The sequence below is a fragment of the Oxyura jamaicensis genome, chromosome 5 (genome assembly GCF_011077185.1).
Source record: "Oxyura jamaicensis isolate SHBP4307 breed ruddy duck chromosome 5, BPBGC_Ojam_1.0, whole genome shotgun sequence".
NCBI classification, from domain to species: Eukaryota; Metazoa; Chordata; class Aves; order Anseriformes; family Anatidae; genus Oxyura; species Oxyura jamaicensis.
The window spans coordinates 37,875,933-37,898,805 of record NC_048897.1 but is presented as its reverse complement, the minus strand read 5'-3'; the positions used below and the strand labels follow the sequence as shown (position 1 = coordinate 37,898,805).

The 22,873-nt window shown below is 35.4% G+C and overlaps 1 protein-coding gene across 2 annotated transcripts in view; it reads left to right on the top strand.

Annotated features, from left to right (window-relative positions):
• Nucleotides 1-22,873, top strand: part of RPS6KA5 (ribosomal protein S6 kinase A5) — an 85,634-nt gene that overhangs the window by 44,719 nt on the left and 18,042 nt on the right. Inside the window, exons 2-10 of one of the 2 annotated variants that reach the window (XM_035327270.1) lie at nt 2,579-2,706; nt 3,403-3,486; nt 6,700-6,803; nt 13,241-13,391; nt 15,579-15,740; nt 16,995-17,120; nt 17,837-17,970; nt 21,169-21,262; nt 22,307-22,477. In XM_035327270.1, the coding sequence (XP_035183161.1) occupies nt 2,635-2,706; nt 3,403-3,486; nt 6,700-6,803; nt 13,241-13,391; nt 15,579-15,740; nt 16,995-17,120; nt 17,837-17,970; nt 21,169-21,262; nt 22,307-22,477 (1,098 nt within the window). In that variant the 5' untranslated portion in view covers nt 2,579-2,634. The remainder of the gene's footprint in view (nt 1-2,578; nt 2,707-3,402; nt 3,487-6,699; nt 6,804-13,240; nt 13,392-15,578; nt 15,741-16,994; nt 17,121-17,836; nt 17,971-21,168; nt 21,263-22,306; nt 22,478-22,873) is intronic. The other variant, XM_035327269.1, reaches the window with a different exon arrangement.

Genomic DNA, 22,873 nt, shown 5'->3' with positions numbered 1-22,873 from the left:
GCTCAGGCAGGGCTGCCTAGAGCCCCCTGCCTGGTGGTTTGGCTATCTACAAAGAGGGAGACTCCAGTGCCTCTCTGGGCAACCTGTTCCGGTGTTCAGTCACCCGCACAGTAAAAGAGCTTTTCCTTGTGTTCAGACAGAACCTCCTGTTCTGTTTGTGCCTGTCCTGTCAGGCATTCGTGCACAGTGAGGAGATCCCCCTGCGTCGCCTCTTCTGCAGGCCTTACAGTCCCAGCTCCCTCAGCCTCTCACAGGAGAGGTGCTCCAGTCTCTCAGCCGTTTTAATGGCCCTTTGCTGGACTCTCGGACTCTCTCCAGTATATCCATCTCTCACTTGAATTGGGGAGCCCAGAATTGGGGAAAAAAAAAGAAAAAAAAAAAAAAGAAAAAGAAACGGTGTGGTTGGAGTTAACATTCTTTTAAAATGTCTTTAAACTCACAGGTAATGCATACCATTAAAGACTACTGGTGACTCCCTATGTTTAACAATGACCAATTTACATAAGTAGTCCTTGTGAAACTTAATACTGTAAAAATAGTGTTCTGTATGTAACAGCTAGAGGTAGTTGGGATGGCTTGTAATCTAACAAAACACACTGTACGCGGAAGAGTGTCTAACAAAGAAGCATCCACGCTTTGTGACTTCAACTGTCTGAATACAGCACTTTCGACACTACGTCAGGAAGACAAATCAGTGTCAATTTTCATTGGAGTCAGAATATTTTGCCTTCAGCAAAAAAAAAAAAAAAGTGTCAGCTTTATTTATTTATTTATTAATGTTTTGGGGAGTGCTGAAGTGTAGTTAACTAAGAAACTCTAAATAGTTGATAGCAGTTTGTTTTGTCTCCCTGTAACAGTCAGCAGCTGGTTCCATCAGGGCTTCTGGAATATGGAATTTGGTGTATTTAGTGGCAAATTAGTGTTGATTTTGGAGAAAATGCTCAGTGGGTCCCTTTTGTTTTCCTACCTAATACTGAGTTACAATTTACTACTTATTTCTTGCTAAGAACTCTGCTTATGATAATCATTCGCTTTCCTCTACTTGGCTTTATTCAGCCTTGAATTTCAGCAGTAGGCTGCTTTTAAGCTGAAAAGGAAGCAAGAGCTAAAGGATACAAGTACTTACCTATGTGGAGTAGAAGATGGAATTTTTATAAAGCTCATTACACATGTATCCTGGAGTGTTCAATTTATAAAGAACCATTTGTCACTTACAATATGACATTCTTTTGGTATTGAAATTGTATATTGTAAAATATTTTTGTGTTATTCAGTATCGATTTTTTAAGCCTTCAAAATTATCTTTTGAGTTTTAACGATTGAATTTTGCAAGGGACAAAGAATATCTCAGGCATGAATTTAAGAAAGAAAGAAAAACTAATTTTCAAATACAGTTTTCAAAATTCAGTCTCTCATTTATAGATAAAGTTTGTTGAATGGTAAAAGGTGAATTATTAAATTGTTTTTATTTTTAATCTTCTAGAGAAAAGCTAAATACAATTGAAAATCAGAATAACTTATATATATATATATATACATACATATATAATATATATATACACACACACAATTTTTTGATAGATCCTCAGAAAAACTACTGGTAATCATTTTGTATCATTTTGAAATGTTTTCAGTAGGTCTTCCTACCAGCACAGGTATATTCCCATGCTGGATAATTGAGATCATAAGGGTCTGCTGTAGCACGGTATGTGCTCGTATCTAAATCCCCCGTCTTGTTCTTTTCATTGTAATACCTTGAAGCTTAGTTTTACTGCATATCGTGGAGACAAAGAAATGTAATTTTGAAGATAACTCACTGAATTTGCAGCTAGCTAAATGATACAGTTTTCATCCCTTTCTTTTGATGTATCAACATTATAAATTGTTTTAATGAATCTAGGCTTGGCTGCATCGTCTTTTTCAAGAGTGCTTTGGGCAGGCAGCAGGTGAAGGAAGGTTTCAGTTTGTGTTTTTCACTCCCCTTCCTTTTTGTTCCTCCTCTTCTTCCCTCCTTCCCTCCTGCCCCAGCTGAAGGAAGAGTGAATGAAGAGACAAGTTAATACCTTTAGATTGGCTAACGCCAGGATGGAGGGCTAGGAATTTCTGACTTTTTTTGTTTTGTTTTTGCTTTTTATCACACTATTTTTTCTTCTTGATAACAGGTACTGGAAAAGACAATAAAAGAGAAACAATAGTTGTGTCAAAAGAAAGTGGTATCATGAAAAGTTTATTATTTTATGGCTTTGTCTCAGAAGTTGATATTTCAAGTTATATTTGAAGCAAATGAGGCCCAGAACTACTTTAAACCCAGAATTTTACAAAAATAAAAAGCCAAAACCCACAAAGACAGTCACAGTGTATGTATTTTAATAAGTACAGTTTATGAATATGCTGTTGGACTGTTTAATTTTTTTCTGCCTCACGGTAGCACTGAGCACTATTTCTAATTTTAGAAGCTTCCTCTCATTAGTGCAGTACATTCTTTTATGTAGCACCTGTTTTAAACTCCAAATCTGCATCTACGAATGTAAAACCTGACTTTTGAAATATTTGCTTTTTTGAACACTCTTCTTTAAAGGACCTGTCAGGATCTCTCCCCCAAATGCTAGAAGCTTGAAGGATAAGGGAGGAACAATGTTGCATGGCCCATACACATGTGCTTTCGTCATTAGCAAGGTCCAGCATGACCTCATGTTGACCTCAAAGGTAAATCGCTCTCAGGGAACAATTATACGTGCCTGTGAAAGCAGCTTAGTTTTGAACATAATCAAAACAATAACTTCAGTGTATAGAATAAACTTAAATTTACAACTCTGTCTGTCTGTTTGCCTTTCTCTTTCTCTATCTTGTCTCTCTCCAAGTCTCTTCTTGAGAGAACGTTGGGTTTTTATGTGCGTTTTGTGAAAGGGAATTACTTTTCTAGAGGTCATAATAAATTCCTAAATATGGAGAACCCAAAGGATCTTTTATCTAATTTAGTCAAGTCATACATCTTACAGTGAATTGCTCTTTTTAACTTAAACATTTCATTTGTTTAGAGTATTGAAATAGCAGCCTTCAGAATGTGTCTTTATTGCCTTGAGGAATGATGTGTAGTGTTGAAATGTATAGATCATTTAGACTAATAGGAATGTTTTTAAATATCAGTACATTAATTTTTGTGTGCTTATTTTAGACTACCACACAAACTTATGACATCTTATTTTTTGTAGAAGACTGTAAACGTTTTGTAGCATTGTGTGATACATCTCTGCATATGATGGAATGTGATTTAGCTAGCAGTTCTGAGCTATTTGGAGAAGAATTGCTGCCAGCATCTTGGAACTGTTAGCCAGATATATCCCATATGATTTGTACAATATAATCATTTGATACAAATTTTATTTTATTTTATTTTGCCAGAATGAGAGAGCATATTCCTTCTGTGGAACGATAGAATACATGGCTCCAGATATTGTAAGGGGAGGAGATACAGGACATGATAAGGTATGTTCTATCTAAGTATATTACTGAAAAAAAGTTAATTCTTCGGGCAACGTTGTTGTTCTGAAATAGATTATTGCCTATACTTAAGAACATTGGCAGAATTTATTTTCAGTTTGAAGTTAGTTTTTAACCAAAGTACAAGGCATATTTCTAAAGCTGTTGAGGCTCGCCTGTGTTCTATTTGAATCTTGTTCTAAATGTGCAGTGGGACAAAAACAATTAGCCCATAATTGCTTACTTTTATTGAAAAACTGTTTAGTTTGGAGTGGAAAAACAACTGTTTTGTGACTAATTCTGATGTATTTTTACAATTGTACATAAGCTAAGTCTATCTTTCTTGAAGTCTTGAGTGGATTATTAATGTAAGTTTGGGAAATGTTCTCAGATTGTCAATAATTAATTCCATTTAGCTTGAGGCTAACTTTTTTATTTAATATGAATTGATGTCAATAATTGATGGTAACAATTAAGGTGATCATTATTTACAGGTGGAACTCAAAACAAACAAACAAAAATGACAACTCTACTCCACTGAAAGAATTCTACAGTATTCCTAGATGAATTATTTTGATTGGTTACTATACTGGGAAGTTTTTAGTTTTCGAGAATATTTTATCTCCTTTTTTTTTTTTTTTTCTGTAGATTGTTTTGTTTTTCTGTTGGGGGTCCTGGGATATATTTGATTACAATTCATCTTAGAATTGCCTTTTTAAGCACTGGAAAATATTATGTCACCCTCTATCTCCTTTTCCTAGATTACTGGACTCAGTCTGACTTTGCCTTAGAAGGTTCTTTCTCTGTTCATTCTGCTTCTGTTTTGCTCTGAATTTGCCTGCAATATTTTTTTAAGTAGGAAACACTGCAGTGGGCACACTATTTCAGCTAAGTGTTGGCAGTTTGAAGTACAGCAGAATGACTGCCTCCCTGTTCCTTCTATTAGACATAAAATGGAAATTTTGATTTGTCTTTTCACTTAGTCATTGTCTCACACCTACTTTTGTTTCACTATAATCTTTGCATTTTTTTCACAGTACTGCTTGCTTAATTGTTATTAAAATGAAATTTTACAAATTTATGAGTCTAAGCATCATTTCCTGCACTCTTAAATTCTCCTTAGTTAAATCTTGCAAATTTCAGAGGATCTCTCCAATGCATCAGTCACTTTAAGTTGTGTTTTGTTTTTTTTTTTTCTCAAGTGCTTACAAATTCTGTACTACTGCTGCTATTGCTGATTTTAAGAGCAATCTCTATGCTGTTATCTTTGATTAGTTCTACTTGATATTTTCATGAGGTATAGAGCAGAGCTGTATAATACACTTAAAGAAATAGGCTAACAATTTGATGGCAAGTGATTGACAGCTGTTAAATAAAGGTGTTTTTTTTCAGTTACATGTGCTGGTAATTGTTTACCATACAAATTCTTGGCAACTATTGACGATGTTATTTGGCATAGTGTTTAAAGGTTTTTAGTGTATTTTGTATTTACTGCTTCTCTAGCTACCCAAGATCTTATTTAAAAAAGAGGAAATGAGATTGCCTTAGTATGCTATGCTCTTGATAAATCAGTGTTTTTTCTTGTAATCTCTTCTAGATAGCTATCTTGTTTGTATTAAAAACTTGCTCCAGATTTTTTTTAGAGTTTGATTCTGATTCCACAGATCCTCCTGCTCTTTTGGAAAAACATGCACTTCTGGGATCTTCTCTGATCATTGTGTATTTGCAAGGAGAATTACTGACAATACAGAGACTTCTTCAGCTAGTTCCTTTAGACATTCTTGGATGAATAGACCAAACATCAGATTTTGTGTATCTTGAAAAAAAAAAAAAAAAAAAAAAAAAAACAACCCACAACCTCTAAAGTAGGAAGTCAACTTTTTCATCATTTACTGGTTGTCTTCCTGTAATGTATTAATTTTGTCAGCACAAGTAAAGCAGAATTTCAGTTTAATGGCTATGCAAATTTAATGGAAATAAAATTGAGAAGTTCAAGCACCTGTAGTTAAATTAATTTTGTTTAAATTACTAAACTGCTTCCTTTATTTTTCATAGTAGTGTCTTTTCTTACGAAAGAGAGAAAAAAATCTTTATGGATATGGAGCAATTTTTTTATAATGAAGAAAGTTTCAGAAGTGACATTGGGTATGAGAGTATGGAGTTAATATGAGTTAATTGTCTCAAAAAATAATTTCCTCTTAGAAAACCTCTGTTTTCTATCCCTAGATAACTGACTATCCTTGAAACCATAAAGCTCGCTCTGAGTATTGGAATAGTCAAACAAAATCAGAGAGGCTATAGCCATGGATGGGATTATCTGAAGACATTTTTTTAATATATTTGTACTTTAAATAAATAAAAATAATAAATAAATAATAAAATGTTATGAGGTGTCAGAGAGATGAATAATATGACAAGGGGAGAATGGTTTTAAACTAAGATAGGAGATTTAGGTTAGATATTAGGAGAAAGTTTTTCACTCAGAGGATGGTGAGGCACTGGAACAGATTGCCCAGAGAGCCTGTGGATGCCCCATCCCTGGAGGCATTCAAGGCCAGGCTAGATGCGGTTCTGGGCAGCCTGCTCTAGTGGTTGGCAACCCTGCCCAGAGCAGGGGGGTTGAAACTAGATTTAAGGCCCTTTAAGGCCCTTTTCAACCCAGGCCATTCTATGATTCTGTGATTCTATGATTAATATATGGGAAGCCAATAAGATGTGTTGCCATGAAATAGATGATGAAATTCCATAGCATTTCAGGTGTCCTGATTCATTGTGAGCTGTAGACCTAAAGTGTGCTTTTTAAAAGTTCTTTAGTTTCATTCTCAAGCTCCTAAAAGCTCAGGTTCCACTACTTCATAGCAAGCTTTAGTTATTTCAAGTATGTTTTAGAATTCTTATCATTTCCCAGTGTTAAAAATCAAAATTAATTCTGGGGAAAAAGTCAAGTTAAACTTCAGTAGCCAGTGGAAAGACTTCAGCTTGAGAAATTAATTGAAACAGCTGATTGGAGAGCTTTCAAAGCAATTGATTTAATATAGAAAACACCTTCAATCATTACTGCAATTCTTCGAGCTTTATTTTGTCCAGGTTTGCCTCAGTTGTGAATAGGTGGGCTGTTCCTTTTGCTAGCTGTTTACTGCCTGCATTGTTTTGTTCCTCCTTTTATTAACAATTTTACTTTGCTGTATCATAACTTACATAATTACTGTTTTTCTATAGGCTGTTGATTGGTGGAGTGTTGGTGTTCTTATGTATGAACTATTAACTGGAGCATCACCATTTACAGTTGATGGAGAGAAGAATTCTCAAGCAGAGATTTCTAGGTAAGGTTCAAAACATGTACATTACATGTGCTTGCTCACTAGTTGGTGCTTGTGCTATAATATATATTTTGTGAGAATTTTGATACAGAATGTAGGAAGAAAGAGCTACCAAGGTAATACTTCATGTGTTCTGGTTCTGTGTAACAGAATGACATCTGAAAGCAAACAGGTTACTTCAGTGATCTGCAGAGGTTAATAAAATAGAACTGACCTTTATGAAAGACCTTTTTTGTTTAAGCTACAGTAGAACCACAGATTTGCTGCTGTCCAACCCTATTACATGTTTACTGTTGAAAGGGAAGTCAAATGAAACACGAAATTATGTATAAACAGAATTATCACATTCAACATCTTGGTACTGAATACTAAACTAAATACTGAAACGTATTTAGCTGGAGCATTTTTGTCTTTCTTGTACCCCTCCATCATATAAGTTTAAATTACTCCCACTATTTTTTAATGGGAATGTTTATTTTGTTAGTGTATGACATGAAACGAAGAACGTGATACTTTCTAGACATACCTGCATATTGATAAGAAATGAGAATGAAACATGGAAATCAAATAACCTATACCATTCTTGTATTTTACATATAGACTTTTTAGATGCATGTTCTTCAGGATTTGATTGTCTTTTAATAGGTTCTCTGCTCTTGAATATCTTATTTTTTTTCCCCATAATTTATGGTTAAATTCAAAGATGAGAACTGCAAGGCTGCCAGCATCCACCCTCTGATGGCTATTACTCTAACTTCTGATTGAAATTTTGTTGTGACAAACTGACATCTTTTTTTTTCCAGGTATTGATGTTCTTTGGTATGCTTTTATTCTGGTTGGAGTTCATACTACGCATTTATATATACTATGCATTTGTATATACTGCACAACTTGTCTCCATGACTATCTCGGATCTTTCTAGTTTCATTTCCTCTCTAAACTGTTTAAAAAAAAAAAAAAAAAAAAAAAAACCTGAATTGCAGATAATGTCATCAGTTATCTGTAGTTGCCAATGGTGATGAAATCACTAGCACTGGCAAATTGGTACAAGCTTCTTCCTTGATGGCAGAGTTATTCTAAACACAAATTATATTCCCTAACAGCAGGCTTAGAGAATTCAGCTTTCTCTTAGACACCAGCCCTGAAAGCATAAATTCCATGGTCTTTGTTTTTTGTAGGTTTAAGGAAACAATCTTGTTCTGGATGAATCCTTATTTTTACTGAGATGGAAATTAATCTCAGATATTTTTGTATTTAAAGTTTATTTCTGTGTGCATCACAAAGGCTGATAGATTTGAAACCAAAGTTTTGATATGAAATATGTCCCCTATGAACAGTTTAGTTGTTGTGTCAGAAATAGTGCTGTATGGTTTATACCTTTTTTACTCTATCTGATGAGAGTTTGTGTTCACTTCTTTTATCGTACCTTTTGGACAGCACTCTGGACTTCTCTTTCATGGTGAGTGCTACTTAAGTGCATACTTTTGTTTTCCTTTATATTAAAAGCCTCTGTCTCTGAAGGCTCTTTTTGTTCACATTCTTGGTGTTATGGGTTACTAATCTTGTTAGAGTTTTTTTTTTTTTCACAGAACTATTCAAGTGTATGTCCATTTCAACTATCCCTTCTCCTCTTTCTTTCATTTTGGAGAACTCTGGACTTGCATTGCCACAGAGCTGTGAAAGGGCCCCATCCTTCAAAAGCATAGGCAGGTGCTGTGTTCGTTTTCACTTTGATTGTGAGTGATTTGTAATTCTGGCTTGAAAAACAGATCCATTTTAGAGTTCTGGTTTTTGAGGGTCTTGTCATACATACAAGTACTTAAAATGACTATGAAGTTTTTGGAGCGTTATTTTGCTTCTGTGCAACAGCTTAGAAAATCTTATCAGCTTTGGGGTTATGAATAGATATATATATGTCTTTTTCCACTTGTGTATATCTATAAAATCTGTAGAAGCATGTGAGGCTGTTTTAGCATAATAATGCTAATTGTGACCTATGCACTTTATTTGACATAGTTTGTTAGAATTTATTTATGCTTCATAGAGGATGGCTGAATTTTGACTATCTGTTAGTTGCTATAAGGATATTTTGTCTGCAGTTCTGTAAGAAGCCTTTTCTTCCTTAAACTGTTTGGAAAATGTATTGCAGGTATATACTAGGGTGCCATTCTTTATTCTCTACCTGTAAAGACTCCAGTGATTACTAGATCTTTTCAAGGACAGAGCAGTTATTAAATTGAACTTCTGATTTGCATGGTATCTTCTGGAATTTTGTCCTTCTAAGTGCTTAAAAACAAGTAGAGCTTATAGCTACCTGCAGTGCGTGGCATGTCTACCCTTAGTTGGGAGTCCAGAGTCCAAGAAATGGTAGGAGATAATGCAATGATACTGTTCTAACAGATCACAGAATCACAGAATTTCTAGGTTGGAAGAGACCTCAAGATCATCGAGTCCAACCTCTAACCTAACACTAACAGTCCCCACTAAACTAGATAGCAAGAAATGTGTAAGGCGATCTCTCACAAAGATGGAAACCATTTGATGCTAAACGTAGTGTGAATCACATCCCATCAGTGACTCAGCCTACAGATCAATTCGGCCTACCAGTAAAGCAGTAGCAAGAAAGTTGTAACTATTGCATCAGTCTCTGACTTGCCTAACACTTAGGAGAACTGGGGTGTACTCCATCTGCTCAAAGTTGGTACAAAAGAATCTGACGTGGGTAGTTCTGAGTTGCCAGGGCATTCAGTAGAGTTGTTTTCAAACCTGAAGGTGAAAATTCTTCTTTGGAAGCTTGTCCCTCTGCTCTTTAATAGGTTTACAGCTTGAGGTTGCTTTCTCTTATTCCCTGAGTATTAGGATGGTTATGTATCTTTTTGGTGATGCTTATGGTACACAGTTACGAGGGCACTGATGATAAACTATGGTAACAGTTCTAGCATAAACCTAGTGGGTCTCCTGGTTAACTAGGTCGATCCTTTCAGTTTTCCATGATCTGATTGTGTCTTTCACTTGTTGGAAATAATACCATAAGCTTCAGGTTTTGTGCTTTTGATATTTTATTATCATCACTTCCACAGTCAATATCAGGCATCTGTTTTCAGGCTAATCACAGAGGAGGGTGAAAGGGAGCTTCTGTCTCATAATGACATATTTTATGTTGACCAAAATATTTTTTTTCCTTCATCTATAAAATCTTACATGGAGATATAAGGCTACCACTTCCTTCTTTGGAAGTAGTTTTTTTCTCACTGTTAAGATTTTAAACAAGTTACATCGTGATGATTTCAAATAACAAATTGACGTTTGTTTAAGCATGTCATCTTCAGTGAGTTGTCAATAGCTTATGCTTTACTTTTCAAAATATCACTCAGTAGATATATTGAATAGTTTTTACAACATGGTTTATAGATTGGTCAATGTAATGCTAGAAGATAAGTAGATAAAATAGGACCAATTTGGAAATTTGACCTAATGGCCAATTGCCAGTAGATGTTTTCATACTCTTTGATATAAATTTGACTTTCTCAGCTATGCAATGCATCAGAATTGCGATTAGTTAAGCTGTTTATAGAGATAACTAAAATGAAAAATCAAGAAAGTATCTTTCAGCTTCTGGCTAATGGCATATTTTTCCCTCTCCCCTCCACCGACAGAAGTAATCTGCTCTCCTTGTTGGAAAAAATTCAATGACACTGTCTTCATGAGGCCTTTATTGAGCACTGCAAGGGCATTCCTGCTTAAGTCTATAACCCTTAAGACTATAACCCTAGAACAAATGAGGTCAAAATCCTCTTCAAATTCTCTTCACACTGACATCTTAGTATAAGTCTTTCCCACATGGCTTTTGCATTTGTGGTTGATTTTAAATACCCAGCCTCCTGTGGTAGGAAGTTTTCTTCAGCCATCAAATGTATCCCATCTCTGTTGCTTTAGTGAAGAGCAGGTAAGAAACCTGTGCTCGGTTTATGTAGTTTTTAACCTGGGAGATAGACCAGTAGTGGCAAATCTGAATTTTTTCATAGCAAAATCAGGCAGTTCCTCAGATGATTTGTCAGGCTCAGCAGCCCTTACTAATAGGTAAGGCTCTGAAGGATGCTGAAGGAATGGCTCTGAAGAAACTGATAACCTCTAAGTGCTTCTTCTCTTTAAGGTGTCGTTCCCCTACTGTATCTTCCACTCACTGAAGATAAAAACACCTCGTCCTCCTTCTTATCATTCGTTAGCATCTCCTTCTTATCACATATGTTCTTGGCCTGCAGTACTGATGAGGGACTAATCAATATTCCTGGAAAACAATACCAGTAGGGTTAGCTCTTAATTCTGCAGTCTGCCATAGAGAAGGACAAGATGACCAAGTAGTAATCATTTTCGGGCACCTGGAAGTGATCCAGGACTTTAAAGTGATAAGCTCCTTGCCATATGCAAGTGCTTTCAGTACAGACAGATTGCTCCCATCAGCAGGGCTAATCTCACCTCATCCCAGTTTAGAGGGAATGTACTGGTCTAGGCGAAGCAGAAGGTACAGCATAGCAGTTCTCCAACAGCTTTGACAACAGTAGCCACTTGGAATATTTAACTCCTCCTGCTTCCTTTGCATACTGTTAGTGGACTGCTTCAGTATGAAGTGAAAAAGAGGCCAGAAGTGATTCAGAAAAGAAAAGGAAGATTGATGCAAAAAGGCCATATTCCCTTTCAGAAGCGCAGACATCCTAGCAAGGACCTTGATTTACTGGTCTTCTTTGTCTGAACACTTTATGGGCTACTGCTACACCCTCCAATGACTTACCTTTCAGTACAGCACTTCACCGAAGCCAGACTAATTGGTCTCCCTTTACTTAATCAAGCTACGTGATTAGTCTTCACCAATGTCTGCTTTCTTACGTGTTGATCCCATATGGTCTTTCTTTCCTGGCAGCTTGCTTCCTGTACTGATTAATGTGTATACAGGTTCACATATTTAAATTCTGTAACTGTAAGTAGTTCCTGGAACTTCTAAATAAATTGCTATCGTTCTTCACTACTTTTGTAGTGTAATCCTATGAACTGGTTCAGAGCATCAATGTTACTTTATAGTACCAGTCAACTTCAAAAGTATTTCTGAAGGAATGTCACTAGTATGTATTTAGGCACTGGGACAGGCTCCCCAGGGAAGTGGTCACAGCACCCAGCCTGCCGGACTTCCAGAAGTGTTTGGACAGCGCTGTTAGACACATTGCTTAATTTTTAGGTAGTCCTATGTGGAGCTAGCAGTTGGACTCCATAATTCTTGGAGGTCCCTTCAAACTTTGGATATTCTGTAGTTCTATGAAATACAGCTTATATGCAACCTGCTTGTACAGCATGGCAAATTGCTTCCTACTGAGTCCTAGTCTCCTTTGTAGTTCTTCATATGAAACACATTCTGTATCTTCGATTAATTTCGTTACTCGTCTCTAAAACTTTTCCAGTCATAATGCATCCTTTCAAGAGGAGGCCACAGGTACTGCACACAGTATACAAAATGTGGACAAACCTTACATACTATGAGTGTGTTTTCTGTTTGTTCTCTTAATTTTCTAATAATTTTTAACATTGGAATTGTGGTTTTGACTGCTGTCAAGCATCAGGTTGATGTTTTTATGGAGCTGTCTGTTGTAGCTATATGTTTTCTTTTGGATAGTAACAATAATGTATGTAGGAAGCTCGGATTGTTTTTGTCTCATGGATTAAGTTCCTTATGTAAACCAAAAATTAGCTGTCATTTTGATTGCCTTGTTTCATGGGAACCTCCTGTAGTTCTTCATTATCTGTCCTTGCTCTTCAGGAACTTAGGAGACAATTTCTATTTATGCTACTCATTACTCACCTTCCTTTCCAGGTAAGATAGTAGCCTGTTCAATAGCACAGCTCCTAGCACAACACCCCTAAAATAATACTTGTAATTTTTTCTGTTGCAAGAACTGACCGTTTACTCTGATCCTCTATTTTATGCCTTTGAACCAATTATTATCTATGCTAGGGCTGTTCTTACCACAGAGCATCTTAATTTCCTTAAAAAACTGAGTTACTTTACTAAAAGCCTTTTGTAAATCCAAATGGTGATTGATATCATCGATCAAATCACTCTTGCCTACTTCTTGTTTAACTCCTCATAAGAACTCTTAAGCAATCTGTGTGGAAGGAGTTTCCTTTACAAAAGCCATGCTGACTTTTATCTGTTGGTGCTTGGCCATGTGTCAGTGAATTTGACCTTCTGTAGCACCTAATTTATCTTCTACAGGCGTCCTGTTTACACGTCTGTTTTTCCTCAGATGTTCATTAAAAAAAAAAGTTGGTTCACATGTGTCATCCTTCTATCTCCAGGTACCATAGACAACGGAATGTTAAGCACTGCCACTCTTAGATTTAACGTTTAACACATTAAGTAATTACCAAATAAATGTTATTTTGTTTTATAGGAGAATATTAAAAAGTGAGCCACCTTACCCACAAGAAATGAGTGCACTGTCTAAGGATATAATTCAGCGTCTTTTGATGAAAGACCCGAAGAAGAGGTTAGGTTGTGGTCCAACTGATGCTGATGAAATCAAACAGCATCCCTTTTTTCAGGTAAAGAAAAAGAAATTCCCCCCAATACAACTTACTTTATGTTAATTTCTTTGAAATCCAACTCTAAAGAAATTCCATTGTTTTGGTAACAGTGTCTTACAGATGTATTAATTGCTTGAAGAATTCCATTGAAGTTAATAAGAATATCCATGTACTTCTGTGTATGGTTTTCGTGCGTGCTACAGCAAGGGCAGAGTAGCTTTTAAATTTCTTCCGTGTTTGTTTCTAACACCTATTTGAAGCAGCAAAAAGCTGTGCTAGTTAAACCAGAAGGTTTAATAGAAAAACTCATAATTTATATGTTGTATATTATTTTTTTAAAAAGAAAGATTGCGCTAATATTACTAGTGAATTTGAACATTAATTTCACCATTGGTGATAAACTCCTCTTCTGTATTTTCATTTGCCTAATTTAGTATTTAGTCTTGTTTAGTTGCTTTTAATTCTATTCAGATTTCAGTGTGTTAACATTTAGATTCAAATAACTATGAAAAATGTATTTACGTCCAACAGCTGTATTGTTCTATACATTGCTCTTAAAATTGTGCTTTCTTTGAAAAAACTAAGGATATATTTGTTCTAAGTGCTGTCAATTTTGGAGTTGGTATTATAAATTTGACCTTTCAAATATATTTGATGTAATTATCATAACATTTAGCGTGCACAGTATCTTGGCTTTTTAACATCTGAATTTCTTCTCAGGTCTTCCGTATTTACTTCCTTTTATAGAGGGTCTGACAAATATCCATAGAGTTAGCTTCCTTTATTCAGTGTTTATTTTGGAAGACACATATTTTCCTCGTATAGCACTTGCTATTCTTGACTTCATTTCATTTCCATTCATTTATAGTAATAGGCCCATCTACTAATGACCACCGTATCAATGCTCCTTCTTTAGCCATGTATTTTAAGTAAGAATTGAATCCAGAGGCATTAATTATCTCAGGGCTCCGGAAGCTGAGATTAGTAAATAAGGATAGGTATCAGGAATGAGAAGTTGAAGATACACATGGTATACATGCAGTATGGCTTACAAGAATAGAAGTAGTGTTTCCTCAGAAATAAAGGAAGAAACATAATGGTAGTCACAGCAGTTATTTGGCTCATCTCCATTGTTAAATTTCTTTGTATCCTTTTTATGAGAATTAAATATAAATTTGATCAAGCCTTTTCTTACCAAACTTTTGGCAAGAAAAAATTGCCCAAATATGTTGATGAATGTTGAAACTTAGTCTCTGACATCTTAGGTAAGACTCATTTGTGATATACACTATAGTGTTAGTATCACAGGTACTTTGTTGTTGACAGAAGAAAAAACAGATTCATGGGGAAAGGTAGAATCTTCTACCTTCAATGGAATTAGAATGATGGGAAAAATAAAGACGAGATTTTAGGCATAGAGACTCTTACATTTGAAGTGTGTTTAGTATGATTTCTGTCTTTTTAATAGGAGAGATTTTCAGGGTTGAGGGTTTTGTTTGTTTGTTTTTTTCCTGATCTGTAATGTCCTTGTTTTACCAATTTCTACCTTCAGCTGGGATGGTTTGAGTATTTATCTCCCTCTAGTGTATGTCAATTATGTTCTTTGGCTGAATGGATTTCTTTATGAGTGGATGGATTTCTTTATGAGTGGATGGATATGAATGGATTTCTTTATTCCAGTGTTGGAATCTCCACCTCAGGGGGTTTGGATTTCCACAGCAAAGATTTTTGGCAAAATAGCTTGTTTTGTTACTATAGTTTTTAATTCCTCCCACCAATCAATATCTTCCATCAGGAAGAAAATCAGTTTTAAAACAAACAAACAAAACCCTCCTCTCATGCTCCGGATTTTCTTGAATCACTGCTATAAAAATGTTTCCTTGAGCTTTCTTACCAAGTTTATAGTGAAGCATAGTCTGAGATCACCGCCATTATATTAAAATAGTAATATTCATGTTCATTATTTTTTTTATTGATATCACTTAGGATATCTATAGACTGCCTTATTAAAATACAAAAAAATGATCCTCTGAAGTACTTACTCTTGGAGAAAGATATTCACATTCATGAGATTCATAAAGAGTTGTATTTACCCTTGTATTTTGCAGAAATAATTGCAAATAAGGTGGTTAATTTTGGAGAAACGTAATCTCTTTGAACATGATATCTATTTGATTCAAACTTATTTTCTTATTTTTGGTTTAGAATATAAACTGGGATGATTTAGCTGCCAAAAAAGTATCAGCTCCATTTAAACCAGTAATCAGAGATGAATTAGATGTCAGTAACTTTGCAGAAGAGTTTACAGAAATGGATCCAACGTATTCTCCTGCAGCAACCCCTCAGACTTCGGAAAGAATATTTCAGGTATTTTAAGAATTCATACTTATTTTAAAAAAGCAAAACAGGTATTAAACAATTCCGAGTATATAGCTGAATGTTTTTCCCACCTTATAAATTATTGGGAATTATCTGTGTAACTTCCAGTCTCAGTTCTCAGGTCTGTTTGTTCAGTGACTGCAAAATTAGAAGGCTGGAAACAGTTGTAGTGTAAACGTAAAATTTTATGTCTCTCCATTCCCAGCTGAATGTTCTGCCAGCTGGACTAAAGTCAGTCTGTTCTTTATTGATTCTCCTTACCTTGTGAGTCTTGTCATCTTGCCTCCATCACCCTGTGTTACCAGCAGTCAGCAGCAGCATGCAGTTTGCCTATGTCCGTATTATCCTCTAGCTGAGGTACTCTGTGAACTGGGAACTAACTGCAGAATTGAAAGTAGGTCTTTTACTTCCTTTTTAAGTGCTTTAATTACTAGACAATAAATGCAGATCAGAAAGAAAGCTTTCCTCACCACCTCCTTCATGCTGCTAAAGAATGATCCTTATTTGCTCTGCAGCGTCTGGATGTCAAATGAGCGAACTGCTCAAGTGGAGCCTTAAGCTTGGAACCAAAACTGCAGAAGTGAACAGCAGTTCAGAGTGTTTTCTATCCTCCCCTACCTTGTGCTTCATTGTTTTTAATTGGCTTTTTTGAGCAACTTAATGCTCAGTGTACAGGAATATGGCATCATATTTAGGAAGTTTTAAGATTTGTACTGACTGTAGAAAGCCTTTATGCATGTCATAATACTATCTGACTCATCCTGCAGTGGAAGTCACAGCTGTTCTTGTTGTGCCTAAACTGGGCAAATCACTAACGTGAAGCTTATTTTGTTTTACTGTATAAGATGGCTTGTTGCTTATATCACAGCATAAAAACTGTTTCATATCTTAACTTATAGGTGTATGGGAAGCCAGCTGGTATGAATTATGAGCCTTTATCACTACTGCAAAATAACTGAAACTGAGCCAGATCTTTAGCATTATTTTCTTGAATTTTTATATTGTTACTATTTTGTCTACAACTGTGGAGAATCATACAACCACTTCCAGAAAGACATCTGTTCACATTGAACACAGTAATAGCTACCCACCAATTAGCCAATTACAGTTTCTGAATTACGTTACGAACATTATGATTTCTTTTGAAAGTCTTTGGAAGCCTCTAATGTTTTGTACGCAGTATTATCATTTGTGTGCAACAATTTCAAACTCTCTCCTTTTCTGATGTCTCTGATTTAATAGGGATATTCTTTCGTTGCACCTTCTATTTTGTTTAAACGCAATGCAGCTACAGTAGATCCTGTTCAGTTTTATGTTGGGGATGAAAGACCTGGAACCACAACTATTGCCAGAAGTGCTATGATGAAGGTAATAATAATATCAAGAGCTAAATTAATTTGGTTAACTTGGAACTGCATATAACTTTCAAAGCAGAAATCACAAGCTATGCTACAGATCGCAAAATAGTCATTATGCATTTATCTGTTCTATGTAATGGCTCCTCAAATGATCAAAGCATATAATTTGCATGTGGTACTATTAAGAAATGGTTGAAGTTTAGTCTGAAAAACAAGATGGTTGTCTAGTTTTCCAGAAGACTGAAATATAATAATAGTAGTAATTTGATTCCTGATAGTTCTTATTCATCTAACCATTGTAGGTATTTTTGAATTGTCAGAATTCCTTCTATGATGTATTTGCCCAAAAGTACATATAGTTGTGTGAATCCTTATAAGAATAGACACTATTGTGATGTCTTCAAACGAGCACATGGTTTTGTGAATAAATGTATGTACGACCATCTTTGATCCTGTTTGTCTGAATATTTTGTACCTTAAGCTATTGTAGTAGTAATACCTTGTTTAGTGACTGTTTTTTAATTTAAAGTAAGATATAGTCTTTGATTGTTAAAATAAAGTTTATGCATTTTATTAAACAGAAATTAAGATTACATTTTGTCAAAAAGAGAGCTCTTTTACAATTTTAAATGTAGATGAAAAATTCTCACAAAACTTTACTCTTTGTCTTTGACTGTGTATACTAAAAGTATTCTGCAGAACTAAATACAGACAGTTTCCTAACAGGACTCTCCATTTTTTCAACATTATGAACTGGATCTGAAAGAGAAACCATTGGGAGAAGGAAGTTTTTCCATTTGTCGAAAGTGCTTACACAAGAAAACTAGCCAAGAGTATGCAGTAAAAATAATTAGCAAAAGGTATAAATATTCTATAAGACCATAAAAATATTTTATTTGCTTACTGTCACCCATGGATTAGAATAATGCTCGCTACATTTTTGAAGGTGGAAAAATAACCTTAAAATATCCATTCTGAAGAATCTAGAGAAACATATAGTAGTAATCTTTAAAAATTCTGAGAACCTTTTGAAATAAAATGTTATTTTTTGTTGGGGAGGATATGAGAAAAAGAGGGTTTTTCTGGTTCGTTGTGGTACTCTGCCTGTGTTTTTCCCCAGTTTTAGTCCAAAACAGAACAAGGTGTAAGTTCTCTTGTCTTTAGACATAAGTAAACTGAATGTAGGTTTATGCTAATTCCCTTTTCTAGGCAGCCTAACTGATTGTCTAGGCCATGGTTTTTAAGAAGTATCTGTAGTTTGGTTTCCCTTGGGTCTAATTAATTTGTGTGTGTGTGTGTGTGTATGCATGCACATGCGCATGTGTGTGTGTAAAATGTAATTAGACTATCAAGTTTTACACTGCATCTGTTTCCTGGATGTTCTGAAGAGAACACCACAATGGAGAGGCAGCTGTCTCACTTTGCTCAGGGGGACCATCTGGTACTCTTCCAAAATAGATTCTTCTGGCAGCTTCTGCCCAGAGAAAAATAAAGACAAAGGGTTCTTTGAGGATTGGATGGATTTTTAGCTTCATTTTGCTCAGTATTCATTATTAAATATGTCCCTAGCATGTTGTACAGTGCTGGCAGAAAAGGGAAAGGAAAAATGTAAATGTTCTACCATCAGAATGATAATTCACAGGGATCTCTTCCTCCAAGACATTTGGCTGTACCTCTGTTTTTCCAGAGCCTGGAAGTAACTGTCCACCAGACTTGTGTTTGTTCACGTGCTTTTTCAATGCTATAAGTGTGTGTGAGCCAGCTTTCTAAGGTCTTCTGTAATTTATGGTGACATAGTCAAAAGTATTAGTGGAACCTGCAGAGAGACTCAAATGACCAGGCACTAGCAGTGGGATTCAGTTACTTAAACACAGGCATCAATCTAGTGCCATTTTAGCATCCATTGGTATCCTACGAGTCCTCCAATTTGCATCAGTCTGGTGACTGCTACTATACCTTTATGTAGATGTCTTCATGGCTGATGTCTTCCAGGCTCTCCTATGCTTAGATAACTGAATCCTATTATAGGTACATATTTTATTCACCCTGTCAACTTCATTAATCAGAATTCCACTCGTTGCATTGGGACCTTAGACAATCAGTATGCAGTAGACACCTACATTAGGTATTTAAATCCAAGTATCTGCCTTGTGTCTACATTCAGATTTTTTTTTCTGTGGTGCACGTGGAACTGCTGATCAGTATTCCCATCTCATCTTAAGGAGAAATCCATCTTAAATAATGGATTTATTGTTTCTAGATAACAGTTAGCAAACTAGTATTGACTTCTGCCATAGACCTGAGCTTTTAGGAATGACATCCCTAAGTGATATTACTCTCAGGCTCTTTTGCTCTTTCTCCTTCATCTTGGTGGACCAGGCTAAATGAAGGTAAGAAGTGGTCTGTGTACAAAGACTTTTTCAGGACTGAAGGCTGTGAGTGACTCAGAGCATGTTTATGTAGTATTTAGAGGTATCAATAAGCCTACACACTGAATAAGTTGGCACAAACCAGCACTGAATAAGAAGCTGTTACACAGTAAATAATATTGCTCTGAAGATCACATTAATAATTCTTGCTAACTGGAAAAGCATGCTAGGTTTTTACTGACTTCTTTGTCTCAGTCAGACAGTCTTTTAACCCTACCCATTAAAGATACCAATAAATTGAATATCACACATAGGCAAACCTTTTCATGGTACTTGGGATGAAAGTTAAGACCAAGAGTTCCTCTGTGTTTTTGCTTTATTAGTACTGCTGGATCTGCCTACATCCAACAATTTCAGTTTTTTTTTCTGTTTTTCTGAAGCCCCATGAAACAATGGATTTTTGTACACTTGTTTGAGTTACTGTTTCAGAGCTCCTGTTGATTTTTCATAATATTGTCTGTTTACAAAACCTGAGGTGGTAACTATTTACAGAGAAAAGATACTCAGAAATGTCTAGGCACAAATTTCAAAGGTTTATGTTCATGATATTAAACGTTTTATTTATCTGTTTCCTAGTCCACCCTCTCATAGTATTTTCTCTAGGAGGGAAAGACTATCTGAGACAGTTTTTGATTTTCTTAAGGCCTGAAATCACTTTAAGTTTAAACAACAAAATCAACAGAGGATCAGCTTAGTTCACTCCTGGGTTATATGAAGTCTGAAAAAAATTTTTTTTTTTGTACAAAATTCTCATCACAGTTCTCGTCCGAATTAGAAAAACAATTTTTATGAAACCAGAAATGCAGAACATGTGGTGAGAGAGATCCTGTCTGTGTTTACCCATAAGGCCATTCTCCCAGTCAGTACAAGATTAGCCTTTCTTACTTAGTAGGAAAGAGTTTTGGCAAAAAATTTCATGCATTCTTGGTCCAAACTAAATCAACGTATTTATTAGAGAAAAACAGATTATTCTCCTCAGTCACCATTCATGTAGTTTTTATAAAGTTCAACACATTATTTTGGGGGGGGTTCTATAGATATTTAAGTACCTAAAAAAGAATTGTGAATTGATTTTTGCTTTGGAGAAAGTCTCTTACCTGTTCCATTTTAGATTTTTCAATCCACCTATTTAGGGTTTCATATGTATAACACAGTTCCTATATAGATGATGATACTGCTTTTTTCGTAGTAGAAACTCATAGTTTCCATAGAACTGTTGGCAGTATTAGTCTTCTGTAAGAATGCAAAGTGTTGGGCCAATAATTTGAGTCTTCAGTGTATAGCTGAGCTAGCACATTTGTAGGAACAGAGGTGAAGTCAAATTGCCCTGGACTAAGGGAAAGGTTTGTTTTAGATAGAAACTATTTTATAATACCATTTCAGCTTTTGCTGTAATAAGTTACAGTTGCATCAAAAACATTGTCTGATTTGGGTGTGGTTTTTCTTATGTCTTAACGTGCAGGGGTATGCGGAGAATTTTGCTCTGCGTACGTTGAATATGGTTTTAATTGCATTCAAGCAGTTGTAATGTTCAAAAATCTGGATTGCAAACAATTAAATAGGTGTAACACTTTGAATGTGCAATTTGCTCAGTAAAGTCGGTACAAAATGTTTGCTCAATTTTTCCAGAATGGAAGCCAACACCCAGAGAGAAATAACAGCTCTGAAACTCTGCGAAGGACACCCCAATGTAGTGAAGTTACATGAAATTTATCATGACCAGGTATTGTGAAGAAACTATAATCACTATTTGCCAAACACATTGCCTTGTGATTTCCCAAGTACTTCTAGGAGTTAACCATACTGTTATTGTGTAGGTATCTTTTTTCCTAGTGCTTTTGTCTAATTCCAAAGATGAAGCAACAGTTCTGCATTCAAGGGAACCGTCATTTACTTTTGCTCATCAAAAATGTATTTGAAAGATTTAGTCATGGATTCTGTCTCTGGTTCTGTTACTGGTCTACATAGTTAATCATCATACAATATATTCATGGCTCTGTTTCCATATCTATAAAACTGAGATTCCTACTCACTTTCCCTCAAGGTCATGAAACTTAAAATATTTGTGAAGTAATTTGGAAATCTGCAGTATAGCACAAGTACACGTGTGTAGGATAAGGAACTTTTTTCACGTGTGTTTGGATAAAACAGCTATACTTAGTAACAGATTTAGAAAAAAATGTTCAGGTCGTTCCGAAACGAAATAGGCTACTGTCAACCAGCAAACCGTTGTATTTTTATTTGCTCATGGTAGTTTCCAGATGTAGCATCCTGATTACTCAGGTGCACAATATTCTGAAGTCCAGAAATGATCAGAATTTTTTGGTTTTGACATTTCTGCAGCTTATGTTTGAGAAAGTTCAATTTTTTTTTTCTTGCTCTAATATCAGTCTGATCAAATTATGTATTAGTAGTCTTGCTGCTTTCTGTATACAGAGCTATCTTTCTATTCTTTAATATGTAAATAATGTGCACCTTCTGTTCATGAAGGTGGGTTTTGTTTTGTTTAGTTTTTTGAAATAATTTCTTGACCTCTTCCCAGAGCTTTTTTTCCTTGGCTTGCAAATTTTATATTTGTTACTGTCATTCAGGGGAAAGAAATGCTAGTGATGGTTGCGTGCCTTTTGAGAATGCTAACTCCACTTTCCATTCCTCATAAAGCCTTCTGAGAAGTCTGCTATTTGTTTAATAGCAAGACATTTGAATTGCAGTTGATGTGTGATAATGTGTAAATTCTAACATCCCAAGTTTTTCTTTATTGTTCTAGCTTCACACTTTTCTAGTGATGGAATTGCTGAAGGGAGGAGAATTGCTTGAACGTATTCAGAAGAAGCAGCATTTCAGTGAGACAGAAGCCAGTCATATTATGCGCAGACTTGTTTCAGCAGTGAGCCATATGCACGATGTAGGAGTAGTCCACAGAGATCTGAAACCAGAGGTATAGTCGATTTTTCTTACACATCTAGGCCTTAAGTTATTACATTTTTCTACTTTATTTTTTTTTTTTAGAAAATGTTATTGTTTTTACTAGCAAATTCTGTAGGTATTTTTCTGTTCATAATAAAGGTAACTGTTACAAAAAACATTTAAAGTTTTTTAAACAATTAACACTGGAACATATTTGAAAACATTCTTTGTCTATTTGTGGACAGTTTTTACTACTAGTAAGTATATATTTACATTATAAAGCAGTTCACAAGAAGAGCTAGGGTGGTCGATTGCTTTGTCTGTACATTTCTACCTTCTGTTTGATCTTAATTCCCTTGTTGGGGCTTCTTTTGGATGCACCTACAAGACCCTTGTCCCATCATATCCTCCCACTTAAGTACAACGT